This window comes from Thermobia domestica, chromosome 10 (assembly GCF_964235325.1).
Source record: "Thermobia domestica chromosome 10, izTheDome1.hap1.1, whole genome shotgun sequence".
In the NCBI taxonomy this organism is placed as follows: domain Eukaryota; kingdom Metazoa; phylum Arthropoda; class Insecta; order Zygentoma; family Lepismatidae; genus Thermobia; species Thermobia domestica.
In genome coordinates this window covers 85,206,200-85,220,993 of record NC_137463.1, presented here as the reverse complement: position 1 = coordinate 85,220,993, position 14,794 = coordinate 85,206,200, and the positions used below count along the sequence as shown (strand labels likewise).

Here is a 14,794-nt window from a genome sequence, read left to right as displayed (position 1 = left end):
TTTAAAATTCTAAAAAAAATATTTACTTCATAAAAATGTATTCTTGTGAATAAATTAACTCAAACTATCGTTTGATTAAGTTATCTGTTTATTGGCTATCTCTTTCTCAAGTAGTCAAAAAAATAAAGAAATAACAAATTTTCAAATCTTTGCTCAGCATATTGCATAACGAATTACTTGGAAACTACACACTTGATCAATATGTCATTTTCATTTTTTTTATTTAAATTATATAGATTTACATCAATTAATAGCACAAAACTTTTTTTAGGAAGTTGTATTTAAACATCCTGTATTTACAAGTGAATGGTTAAATTTCAGCAGATTGTATATTAATCTATAATGAGTCTTATTCAAGTTATTTTTTTATGTTAGTAAGTAGCCACAGATACAATCAAACAAAGCTGGTATCTTATGATAACTAATATTTCATAAAACCTTTTTATCTCAATACTGTTAGCAAGTATCCTCGGATGCAATGAAACAAATCTAGTATTTCATGATAGTTAGTGATAGTTGATATTTCGTAATTCCATAGGAAGAAAAGAAAACCTTCTTACATAAAGACTACAATACCGTAGGAGTAACATATATTTACGTTCAACCATTCCTTCAATGCCCAATTGTAGCAGAGATGATGATGATGATGATCCAACGACAAATAATATTTTAAGCAGCTCCGCCATCACGTGAACTTCTAGCACGTAACTGATGAGGATTCTCTTTTAATACATTTAACCTAACGTATACTTTGAAAACAATAATGAGAATGTTCCTCCATATTATTATGAAATAATGCATATTTACAGATGAAGTTATGAAGATGAACCCATGCATCTCGCCGAGATTAAAAAAAACAAGAAATGGACATCAATCCTCTTTAAGATTGACATTACTGTCTGAATTCAAAGTTGTAGATCAATGCTCCTATGGATACTTGGCTACTATTTTTTTTTACATCTTAATTTATTCTACAATTCACATAGGTTAGTACTACACAAAAGAAAATATAATATACATAAGGCGAAATTTTGCTAAAGATATATAAGACCAGTTTTTAATTAATTTGTCATTGCTGATTTCCTGAATATTGGAAAACAATACCGAAATAACGTGACTAAGGCAATTATCGTGACTACTTTCTACATGGAACTCGGAAATTTATTCAATTAATAACGTACAAACTTATTATTTTGAATTAGGTATCTTGCCAAACATATCTAATTTTCATTTCAAGAAAAGTGCATACTATTCTGATCATTTGGTGTTTTGTGGTCATTGTTGATTAATAGATCGGGACGAAAGGCGGCACGAATTAATGATGCATTATATATCTCATTATGACATGTATTCTTACTAAATTACCGTAAATATGAAAGTGAACGTTGTGAACGAAATTTTAACTAAGCAACGAGAATACTATAACAGCATTTATGCTTCGTACCATGCACTGCAGAAAACGTTCTAATTATTTGTTACCTGGATGAACCAACTTTTAAAGCAGTCTGTGCTTATAACCCAAAACTGAATGGTTCCTTTTCACTAAATTTTATTTTCTGGAACATTTCAAAATTCTAAGCACCGCATTCATAGTCATTATTGCAATGTTTTTGTTTTCTACAAAGGTGCACTAAACACGTTAATCAGAATCCGCTTAAAAACATAATTCGCGATAATTTTACACACCTGATATTTCAATGGTCATTTTATCAAATGAAAAATTTAAGACAGAATGTACCATTGTAATAACGATTTACTTACACAAACAATGAAGTATGAATTCTCAAAATATTGCCTTACAATTTTATAAAACAACACGCCACTTACATAATGTTTATTCGTCCGCGTTTCCTCTTTTCTCACATTATCAATAACGTCTTCTTTTGTGGGCAGAATCTACGAAATGTAAGGCTTCCCACACGGTTTTTAAAAGCATGCGAAAGCACGTACAGAATGAAAATAGCCACACTTATACTAAAATTTAATTAAACAAATAACAAAATTTTCTTTTGAGGAATTATTTTATAAATATTAAAGCATATAGTATTTCTGAGGTTCCTAAAAATTATTTATACAATTGTAAAATATGCGTAGGCACAGATCAAGTAATTGTACACCGTTATGCAGTAAGTTAATTACACATCGAAAAGAAACGAGAACACGAAACAAACGAGAACACGAAAGCAACAAAACCTAGTAGAATAACAAACTAACAACTCACATGTTTGTGCAAGTCTACTTTAATCACTTCAAATGAAAAGAGAAGTAGAAATTTAATGTAACGATAAATTATTCCGTTACAAATTCTCGGCGGAGTTCATGTAATTCAGATTCCATGTTAATCAGTAGGTCCACGTCTCTTATAGCCTCGCTGCTAAAAGAGACACTAAACTCGAAATCAATTCAACTTAACTCGGATTAGTTCTGTAGATCACATATACGCCGTCCTCATGATTAATCTTTTTAGAAAAATCGAATAAAGAACGATAATAGAAAATTGGAACTTGTATCAATCGATATGTAGATAAATATACGGATATTGAACTCATTGACCAAAATTTTAAGGAACTAAATTGATTTCAAATACTCTTTTTGATTTTTGGAATTTCTTGCTCATTAAACGTATATGGTAAACCTACAAATATAAAAAGCTAAGTTCAGACACCTAAAAATCAAACCCAGAAATAAGTCTTAAAGTTATCTACAATCGTTCAGCTGTATACTTACAGTGGGTTATGAACCAATGCTCCTCTTCTCGCAATTCTGAGGATACAACAGGCTCGCTATACACTGAATATAGTGTAGTTGTCCAAGGAAACATATCTAGATTTTGTATTAGTGCCTGAAACAAACAAACAAAAAAAGAAAGTGAAAAGAAAAAGAAAAGAAAGAGGAAAGAAAAACTAATAACTCAGTTTAATTATTGTTCGCAGATAATATTACGCATTAGAAGATCAAGATTAAATTTATTGATGTATTCATATTAGTGGACTCTGAAAACTGTGACGCTTATGTAAGCATAAATATCGATTTTTTTTAAACGTATAAAATCAATGTAATACTGTTACTTTTAAATGGAAGGTCTCATGTTACGCATAAATTGAGCATAATGTGACGCTTAAATGAACGTAACAAACTTGATATATGTTACATGTAAATAGAAGTGACCACTCTTACACATAATTAGAAGGCACATCGTTACATATAAATACAAGATCCCTTATGCTGGTATGTAGAGGACAAAATTTAGGTATACTATATTTATCGACAATGCGTTTGGTAAATAACTGACATCATTAAGTACTAGCATATATTATATTACTATAAATTCGACACTGATAGTGGCCATTTTCGATCATTTTTACATATCTCTTTCTTCCTCTCCCCCAAGTAGCGGGGCTGATTTTAGATTTAAACCGGATCGGAAATTTTCACTGTTCATCTGAATGATCCCGAAAACTATGGATTATACACTAATATTGGTCATTTTCGATCATTATTATATATTAGGGTGGACCGAAAAAAAACTTTTTATTTTTTTTAAGTTGCTATAGCGCGGAAAAGTTGACTTTGGTACTGATGAGAAAAGTTAAGAAAAGAAATCGGTTAAAATCTTCCGTTCGCGCATCGCAGTTAAAGTTTACTAAAAATGACGAAAACCTTGTGATTTTTAATTTTTTTGTCTTATAAATAAATAATATTTAATCGATTCCATGGTTTATTTTCGTTAATATAAATTGTAGTAAAGTATAATAATAGTTACAGTGTGTTTTGTTTTATGTTTTCCAATTGCACAACTTTACTGAAAAAGTTTTTCCACACAAAAAAGACTTTCATACTTTATGTCTGAGGTAATTTTGCACATATGAGTTAAACGATTGGTTTAAAAAACGAGCAGATTGACAGGGAAATATTTCACCGCAGTCCGACAATTTACTAGATTTAATCCCACTTCCCCTCCCCTTCTGCAAGATAGCTTGACTTTGAGAGTGTTCGAGCATTGCTGCTGAATGCTGAACGCTGCAAGTTTAACACGCATTCCGTGTCCGTCACGTCCTCGTCATTTCCTCACTTAGTGATTAAGTGTGGTGTTGTGCAGAAGTCCTCTTCAGTGTTAGCTGTGTTATTACATTTGTATTAGTTGTTCTTTATAATCTTGAATTATAGTGCTTAGTATTTTTGTTGCATTCCGTGCGGTGATCTTTCTTAGCGCTACAATGGCAGCTTCGAAGATGATTACGAGGCAAAACTTTGAGTGTCCTCTTTTTGGTCATCCCAGAGATTTGCCACTAACTAAACTGCCTACATATGAAGATGTACTTCAGTGTTGTTTTCACGAAAGACTAACGAATAATGCAAAAGTGAGCTTTTCAAAAGTTGTTGGGATAGTAGCAAGAAAAATAAAAAAGACATTTATGATAGAGCGTCCATTCCTACCGTTACTGAGTACAGAATCGTGCAGCTTGTTGTTGCGTATCATGACAGTTACTATAAACTGAGGAAGTCGTACGGTCGTGATTTGAACAAGCCAACATTTGCAAAGAAGATTACAGACTTCAAGCAAAGACCATTGTCGTTATTTGATGTGGAAGCATGCAAATGTCCTATCATTTTGAACTGTACGTGTGATAAGACAGAAGATTTGTGTGAATCTTTAATTTCTATCAAGCGTAAGTGTGAAAACACTAAGAATATTCCTGCTCTTGAGTTACGATTCATCTATTTTCAAAGGAAGTGTGGTTTGGACAAAACTGGATCAATAGATCTTTAAGAAACGAAAAGGCTAACTTCAAGAGGGAGAAGAAGGAACTACAAACATAAACGTGATTTTAATGACACGCCTTCGAGTTCATCAACCATTTTTGAAAACGACCCTACAGATTGTTTCAGTTCAAAACTCCAACAAGACGGTTCGGGCTCTTCCGAGTTCTGTGAAAGTGAAAATGATGAGTTCGTCCCAGATATCCAGACCAAAACTCCGTCAGAATGGGAAATGAGAATATAACTGTAGACAACGGCACTAAATAGTGATGGGTTTGCTGTATCTGACCGTGCTACTGCCGCAATTACTTCCAGCGTTCTACACGATATTGGAATGGTGACAGACACGGACTATTCTCACGTGGTCGATAAAAATAAAACACGGAAAGAGAAAAGTCATATTAGAAGATCTTTGCAGTGTAAGCCTGATACTTTGCTTCGTGGTCTATGCTTTGATGGGCGCAAAGATGATACCTTGGTAGTTGAAGAGCATGATTCTAAGTTATTTCGTAGATTTCAAAAAGAGGAGCACTACACTATCATTCAAGAACCAGGATCGACACATATTGGTCACGTTTCTCCATCATCGGGATATTCTACTGATATCGCTTCCAGCATAACTTCCTACTTGACTGAAGTTGACATTTCTTTGGACGAATTAGATGTTGTTGGCTATGATGGTACTGTTACCAATACAGGATGGAGGAATGGTGTAATTCGGCAAATTGAACTTCATATAGGTAGACCGTTGCAGTGGGCTGTATGTCTTCTCCATTTTAATGAGTTGCCTCTCCGCCACTTATTTCAACACGTTGATGGGGAAGCAACAGGTACTAAAACCTTTAGTAGGCCGATCGGTCAACTGCTTAATGGCTGTGAAAGATTGCCTGTAGTTGAATTTGAAAGAATTGACTGCATAATCCCTGAAGTAGACCGTCAAATTCTAAGCAAAGACCAGCAGTACCTTTTGAAGATTTCAAGATCAGTAAATACAGGGGAATGTCCAAAAGATTTGTCCCCTCGAGTCCCTGGCCCTATGTCGCACTCAATATGGCTCAGTACTGAAAATCCCTCAGAAGATCCTAAAGAATTGGTACTTTTTATATTGCGTTTGCACGTGCCTTTGTGTTTTAAAATCAAATCAGACCATTCTTTTTCAGATGGTTCGAAACATCTTTTTGAAGCAATTGCTACAACAAGATACCTCCCTGAAACTCTTCGCGGAGTGGTAGAGTCTGTAATTGAGAGAAATGCATTTTTTGCCCATCCAGAAAACTTGCTGTTGGCTATGATAACGGACGAAAGGAATTAATATATTAGATAATTTGCTCTTAGACGAATAATAAAGGCAAGACAGGCAAAAACTAAAGGAAAGACAATCAGCAACTTCATACCACCGAAACTCAATTTTGGTGCTAAAGATTATATTGAAATGATTGACTGGTCGACCTGCAAAGTATCTTCTCCTCCATTGTTGCGTCGAATCATTGATGATGATATCAGACTCCTTATACAGAGTGACATGGTACCCGATTGGGAAGTTGTAAGAGGATTCCCTTGCCACACACAAGCTGTCGATAGACATGTAAAACTGGTAACAGAAGCAGCTGGCAAAGTATGTGGTGCTCAGTCAAGAGATGGATATATCAGGGCAACTCTGCAATCCACAGCTATTATGGCACACTTCAGCCAAAAATCTCATTTCAAAGTGAATCGTCATTGTTAAAACAAGTGAAAAAATCCACAAAAATCAAGGATTAACTAAAAATATGTAAAACACGCCCGCATTGGATGGTTGATTGGGAAGCGTGTGAGTGGAACTCGAACTGCAGCCACCTTCTCGTTTGGAGTTCTGGGTCATTCCTGTTTACGAATGGGCGAAGAGCTGCAAATGAAATTATTTACATTTTAAGTAAATTTAAAAATAATAAAAAGAGTTGTATGAACGGTTTTACAATGTTCATTTTGCTTTTTAAAGCAGTCATTTAACTGAAATAATCCAAATTATGTTATACAAATTAAAAATGTTATTTTTTGGAAAATAATTTTCAGTTATGTTGTGAATTTAAAAAATACAGTAACCATTTTTTTTACAGTTTAATACAATTTATATTACAGAAAATAAATAATGGAATCGATTAACTATTATTTCTTTATAAGACAAAAGAAAAAAATCACAAGATTTTCGTAATTTTTGGTAAACTTTAACTGCGATGCGCGAACGGAAGATGTTAACCGATTTCAAAATTTTTTCTTAATTTTTCTAATCAGTACCAATGGCAACTTTTCCGCGCTATAGCGACTTAAAGAAAATAAAAAGTTTTTTTCGGACCACCCTATTATATATAGCTCCCTCTCCCCGTCCTCCTTACTGCGACACACGGCATCAGAATTGTCACTGTTAATCTCAGCTATTCCTAAAACTATGGATTCGACACTAATATTAGCCATCTTCTATCATTTTTAAATGTTTATGCCCCTCCCCTACGTTGTACCTTCCCCCTTCCCAACTATCAGGGCTGAACTTGGATTCAAAACAGCATCAGAAGTGTCACTGTTTCTCTCATCGACCCCGAAAACTATGGATTAAACACTAATATCGGTCATTTTTGATCATTTTGTAATTTCTCCCCTCCCCCTCCCCTACGTGTATGTTGAACATTTGATTGAGATCGGTCGGGTGGTTCAAGTGATGAAGTCACAAAGTCAGTCATTTTTATTTTTCTTTTTTTTTTTTTACATATATCTCCCCCTCCCCCTTCGCTACGTTGGCTCGTCAAAATGAAACGATAAAAAACTCCCAAAGCCCGACCCTCATATATGTTGAAAATTTGATCGAGATTGGTTGGATGGTTCAAAAGTTATTAGGTTTTATTAGTTCTTATTTATACGTCCCCCTCCTCTAGGATCTACCGTTAAAGTGAAATTGCAAATATATTTTCAGATCCGAACCTCATGTATCTTGAAAATTTTATTGAGATTGGTCGGATAGTTCAAGAGTTATTAAGTTACAACAATAGTCACTTTCAGTCTTATATAAATCGATTTTTATATATCTCCTCCCTCCCCCTCCGCTAGGTTGCACCGTAAAAATAAAATGACGTAAACACCCCAGGCCCGAACCCTATCTATGTTGAAAGTTTGATCAAGATCGGTCTGGTGGTTCAAGGGTTATTAAGTTTAATTTATTTTTATAGATTTCTTCCCTCCCCCCTATGTTCTACCGTTAAAGTGCTATGATAAAAACCACCTCAAGTCCGAACCTCATCTATGTTGATTTTTTTTTTTTTTTTTGGAAAGACCGGTTGGGTGGTTTATGCGTGATGAAGTCACAAAGACAGTCACTTTTATTTTTACTTTTTTTTTACATATATCTTTCCCCTTCCCTTCGTTGCACTGTAAAAGTGAAATGAAGAAAACATCCCATGCCCGAACTTTGTCTATGTTGAAAGTTTGATTGAGATCGGTCGGGTGGTTCAAGACTTCTTAAGTTTTATTTATTTTTATATATCTGTCCCCTCCGCTCCCCCTCCCCTAAAATCTACAGTTAAAGTGATATGATACAAACCATCTCAAGTCTGAAGTTCATCTATGTTGAAAATTTGGTTAAGATCGGTTGGGTGATTTAAGCGTGATGAAGTCACAAAGACAGTCACTTTTATTTTTACTTTTTTGACATATATATCTCCCCTCCTCTTCCCCTTCGGTGTACTGTAAAAGTGAAATGAAAAAAGCATCCCAGGTCCAAACCTTATCTATGTTGAAAATTAGATCGAGATCGGTATTGCGGTTCAAGAGTTATTAAGCTTTATTCATTTTCATATATTTCCCCTTCTCCTCTGCCCTTCCCCTAAAATCTACTGTCAAAATCAAATGATAAAAAAAAACTTTCCACGTTTGAACTTAATCTATCTATTAAAATGCTACAATAGCAATTAAAAGCGTTTTTTTTTTTTTTAAGGTAATGGGTCAGGGAGTGGAAGGTTGTATTTTATTCATCAATTTTCATTGTTTATTTTCAAAATTAGATGGTTTGGTGTATAACTCCTAGACCGAGCCATTAGACAGAATTGTAGACATTGTTTTTTTAAAGCATGTATGATGGTCTAAGTGCAGTCTTATAAACAAACAGTGCTGAAAAGTAACGAACAATAACAAAAAAATATCAGGTGAGTGAATAAATATAAATATGGATACAAGAAAACAAAATACAAATCTAAATAGTGCAAGTATAAAGAGAACTGGTATAGAAGCAGTGTGTTGTGCTTTATGAAATAAACATGATGATGTAAAATGAAATGCAGTGCTTACACGCCACAGTCACAAACAGTGTTAGATAAACAAATGCAATTTAGTTCTTCTGTCTTGGGGCGACTCGAGACTGATGGCAACAAGGGAAAAGCCCAAAGTTAGTATTGAACTGAGACATTGTACTAAAATGGAATAAATGAGGAAGATGATCGGGTATATGATATATATGAAAGATGTCGTGTTCTTCAGCTGTAGGATGTGCGCTTTTTATATATAACGTGATAAGAACGTTTAACCCTGTATGCAAATATTTATACGGTGCGTCAGTTTCGGCATCAGCTTGTAAAGTATCAAGAAGTAATGGATGAGAGACTGGGAGGCGAGAGGTATTCCAGTGTATTTCAAACGAATGTCGGCAAGGTGATTGATAAGGTGAGGAAAGTTGATGTGTTCATAAGTCAGAAAGTTCGGATATGGTAACTTTATGCGATGGTAACTTTACGCAGTTCTAATGGCATGTCGTTCTAGTATGGATAGTCGGTCGTAGAAATTTGTTGGAGCATTGCACCAAGCAATATGGCCAAAAGTTAAAATGGGCCTGAGGAACATTTTATATGTATTAATTAAGAGAGGTGCGTGTAATCCCCAAGTGGTTCCTGTGAGACGCCGTAAAAGATTGAGTCGTAAATTAGCCTTTTGCGTTATTTTCTCTAGATGAGCTTTCCAAGTTAATTTAGAGTCAAAAACTACCCCGAGATATGTAACCGTAGGAGTTGGCCGAAGTTGATGGTCTTGTAGAGTAACGTTAAGGTTCCGTGGATTACGATGAACTTTCGAGCGGCGTTTAGGAGGTAGAAAGACCAGTGCTTGCGTTTTGGCGGCGTTTAAACTTAATCGCCATGTGTTGCACCATTGCATAAAATGATTGAGAGTTGACTGCAAACGTGTGCTGATCTGATGCATGGTCTTGCCCAGAGCTAGAAAGGCTGTGTCGTCAGCGTATTGGAATAAGTACACATTCTGCATGGGTTGAGGTGCACCGGAGGCGTACAGTATATAGAGGAGTGCACTGAGCGCAGAACCCTGTGGAACACCAGAATAGGGGAAAATAGGGTGGGAGACAGCAGATCCAATGTAGACATATCCGATCCGATTAGTTAAAAAGGTATATATGAAACATAAATAACTGGTCGGAAGGTTTAGCTTCTGCAACTTTCGAATGAGCCCGTAGTGCCAAACTTTGTCGAAAGCTTTTTCGAGATCCATTAAGACAAGGCAAGATGCAAGGCCTTTGTTAAACTGATTGGTGATCAGTGTTGACAGACGAAGTAATTGGTCATTAAATGAAAATGCTGGCCTAAAACCTGTTTGATGAAAATGCTGGCTGGACGATCGGTATAAATTATGTTCTTGGATATGGAGATGAAGCCTCTGTATCAGGATTTTTTCAAACAGTTTACTAAAGACTGTTGTGAGTTGTATAGGGCGATAAGAATTTACATCACCTACCGGTTTATGAGGTTTGAGAAACATGCATATTTTGGAAATCTTCCAATCCAGTGGGTAAAAACCGGTGCGGAGAAGAAAGTTGTAGACTGCAACAAGTAACGTCAGTAAAGAAAGCGGAGCCTCTTTTAGTAGCCGATAGGAAATTCGATCAATGCCTGGCGCGGTGTTGCGTTTCTTCTAAAGTGTACGTTGGAGTTCTTGGAGTTGTTGTGTAATGATTGGCGATGTAAGAGGATCTTCAGCATCAATTATGTGTGAAAGTGATGGTTGTATAGCGGGAATAGTAGCCAAGTCTATATGGTCATGAGAATGAGGTGATATCCTAGGCATGAAAACTGACTGTAATTCTGTTGCAAAAGCGTTGGCCTTATGTAGGTCAGTAAAGGGAGGGACACCATTGTCTAACAAAGTATACGAAATTTTGGTACTTCTGCCTGTGAGCCTGTGGAAAGATTTCCAATACCGACTTGGAGATGCTTCGTCATTTAGTTTATTACAAGCACTGATCCAAATTCGGCGTTTATAGGCTATGAAATAATTAGTTACTGTGCGATGTCATCTCTGGTGATAACGAAGACACTCCTCGTTTCCGGTTTGTTTGTATTCTCGGAAATGTTGCTGTGATTTTTGTATTAAAGAAAGATATTGTAGAGGCAATTGAGGTTTAGAAGGATAAACGTTTTCCTCAGGGATGGTTTGTTGAGCACTGGCATGTAAGATGTCTGTGATGTGATTGACTGTGGAATACATTTCTTGTTCAGAAGTTGGTGGATTAAGAGTGGAGATCTGATTATGAACAAACTGCCGGAATTGAGGCCAGTCGGCTTTATCATAACGGTGAATAATATGAGGTTCGAGCTGTTGTATAGATGGGCGACCCTTTTTAATGGACAGTTTGATTGGACAATGATCACTTCCAATCGTATCAAGAACCTGCAGCTCACAGTTATTTGCAATCGACAAGGAAGTGATTACTACATCCGGGGATATTTGACTGGCTGGTCGAGTGGGAGCCGGAAGACTGTGAATGTAAAGTTGTAAAGTAGTGGAAATAAATTCCTTAAAGCTTATTTTTCTCTGGCACTTCTGCTATGAATATTTATGTCAGCCATGATGATTATATTTTTAAAATTATGGGCTATATAATCCAAAAACGAGAACGGTATTGGATTACCAGGGCGGATATAGATGGTGGGTACATTAACTGTGAGAGAAGGATAATAAATAGGGAAGAAAATATGTTCAGGTAGATGTGCAAATGCAGGAGGATTGTATTGCCGATAAGGAAGTTTTGGTGAAAAGCCAATCAATACTCCTCTTTGAGCGCGCACATGTGCATCATGGTAATCACAACGTTGAAGTTGATAGCCGGTAAGTCGCGCAGAAATGCCTGGTTTTAAAGCTGTCTCATTCAGAGCTACAATATCAACTTTTCTTCTAGCAAAAGTGGCTCGAGAAGTACTTTGTGTTGATGAAATGATCTGATGTTAACAAAGAGCAAAGTCAAAGCCATTATATACATAGCCATGTTGGTTTTAGACTGCTGTTTCTAGAGGTGCAATGTGGAAGTGGACAAAATTGCCTGAATATGTAGCTGTAAAGTTTAAATTGAACAAAGATTTTGCTGTTTAAATGGCAACCCGAAGAATGTGCTCGCGTTGGAATGGAAAAATATTTTGGAGTACTATGGTGATGGAACGAAGGAGATCTTCGACTGTGAGAGGCTGAGCGAGAGACTGTGTAGGTGGTGTGGATTTGTCAAAACTCTGTACTGGTACTGTGAGTCCTGGACGTTCAGGTTTTGCTTGTGGTTTACTCTTACAGCGATAACTATAGGTTGGATGATTTTCGTTACATGCAGAGCAAGTTGGTGGTTGCTGCTGATTTTTACAAGCTTTTGTTTCATGAGGTCCACTACAGTACCCGCATTTAGATGTGTTTGGACATTGGTGTGTAAAGTGAGAATTATAAGTTTGACATTTCTCACACCGGATTGGTAGAGGCCCTGTTGTCTTGGAAGGTTCAACACGATGGAGTTTCTTATAGATAGGAGCTCCATGTGTTAATAGATAATCTAACGAAGTTTGATTTTGAGATAGAACGCGAACCATGTATGTGGGGCCATTGTTATTTTTAATGCGAATGCACTTGTTAACGTCGTTTCCCTCTTGTTTGAGTTCCTCAAGAACCTCGTCATCGCTTATTTCGGGTATCACTCCTCTGATGACAGAAAACATTGGTGGTTTCCGAGGGGGTGGTGGTTGTTTTGTTTTCCTATCAGTTTGTTTTGTTAGTTTCGCAGTTTTACCAAAGATGTCATAAGATGCTTTATTTCGGAGTATTGTACCGAAATTCGGGTCCTTAGAACGAATGATAAATCCATTCCGAGTTTTAACGATATTTTCCATGCTGGCTGGTGGTAGGTACTTGATGATTTGTAGAAACACCATCTTAGGATGGGTGTATTTTGTGTCGAAACCAGTAAGTAGAAATGAAAAGATTGGTTCTTTGGTGTTGTAGAAATTAGAAGATGAAGCAGAAGCAGTGTCCATTTCAGAGTCCAAGTTGATAGTCAGAACAGGAGACCGAGATCTATCGCGAGGCCGTTTACTGGAGTGTGCAGAGTCACCAGAATCAGTACTTTCTCTGGGTCTAGTTATTCTCGAACTGGTTTGACTACCCCATGAGAGGTGCCTTCCACGACCGGAGCGAGACACATTGTCACGGTCTACTGGATAAGAGCCAGGAGACGTGGGGTAGATTCTTGTGCATTGGTTCAAGGACCAGCACTACCTATCCGTGTGATTTAACTAGAGTGAGAAATGAAGTGAAAACAATAATGACGAATGATAATGATGAAATCCCAAAAATACAAGCGACCCTCCGAAAGTGTCAACTTTCGTCAATCCCCTAAATAGTGTATGTCTGTTGTGCTCACAAGTGCGTATGCTACACCTGATCCTCACTAACAGATTAACAGCTATAAGAGAGGCTGGGTTTTGCTCAAAGGTAAAGATGTCAAATAAAAGCGTTTTTTTTAAGGGAAGGGATTAGGTTTAGGAAATTTCTTTAATCATCTATTTTTGTTTATATAATCATACTTGGCTTCGTATCAAACAGACTAATCCAAGCCATTAGAGGGTTACGCCCTCTCTTTGGCATAGGTTTCAATACGTATTAGTGTTGCTAATACAGGTACAATAGATGGTCTAAGTGTAATGCAAAAAACAATAAATTGAGAAAAGAAGAAAACTCTACGTAAAATTAGTCTTGAAAACAAAACAATATATATAAGGTAGTGCAAGATGTCATACTAATGGTGCAAATATACATTGGGAACATTAGTTGAGACACATGATGGTTATATCTTCTGTCTCGGGGCGACTCGAGACTGATGTAAGACGTAATGATAGCCCAATGTTAGTGATGAGTGAAGAACATGTGCTAAGATTTAAAAATATGAGGTAGATGATCTCTGACGACGTAAATGTCAAATATGGCTGTCTCTGCGGCGTCCAAGTTTGTTGTCTTAACATAGAGTGTGGTGAGTATATTGAGGGGTGAGTGCTGGTATCGAGATGGAGCATCTGTAATGGTATCAAGTCTTAAAGTGTCCAGATAGAGTGGATGAGCATTGGTAATGCGTGACTGAATGTATCTTGACCGGAGTGTAGCAAGATGATCGAAAATGGCTGGAAAGTCTATGTGTTCGTAGGTCATGTAGTTTGGATATGGTAGTCGAATCCGATATGCCAGACGAATAACATGGCGTTCCATAACTGCTAACTTCTTGTAGAGTTTAGATGAAGCGTGACACCAGGCAATGTGACCAAAGGTGAGAAGAGGTCGGAGAAAAACCTTGTATGTCTTTAGTAAGACATCCGCACTTAGTCCCCAAGTTGTGTCCGTAAGGCGGCGTAGAAGATTTAATCTAATTGATGCTTTTTGCGCCAGTTTTTGAAAGTGAGGCTTCCAGGTGAGTTTGGTATCGAATACCACACCAAGATACGTAGCGGAGGCGCTTGGTCGAAGAAAATGCCCGTCAACTGATATAGAAAGATTAGCTGGATTTCGGCGTACTTTAGTTCGACGTTTAGGTAGAAGGAAAACAATGGCTTGTGTTTTCTCTGAATTGACAGTTAATTTCCATTTCCTGCACCAGATAAGAAAATTCTCGAGTGCCAGTTGTAGGCTTCTGCTGATCTGAAGCATAGTTTTCCCGAGCGATAAAAATGCTGTGTCGTCAGCATATTGGAAAATATAAACATTAGGT

The 14,794-nt window shown here is 36.7% G+C and overlaps 1 protein-coding gene across 2 annotated transcripts in view; it reads right to left on the bottom strand.

The window, feature by feature from the left end:
• The window catches only part of LOC145662522 (aminopeptidase N-like), a 154,247-nt gene that overhangs the window by 84,703 nt on the left and 54,750 nt on the right, over window positions 1–14,794 (bottom strand). For both annotated transcript variants that reach the window (XM_081728181.1, XM_081728182.1), the window contains exon 6: window positions 2,728–2,842. In XM_081728181.1, coding sequence (XP_081584307.1) covers window positions 2,728–2,842 — 115 coding nt within the window. The remainder of the gene's footprint in view (window positions 1–2,727; window positions 2,843–14,794) is intronic.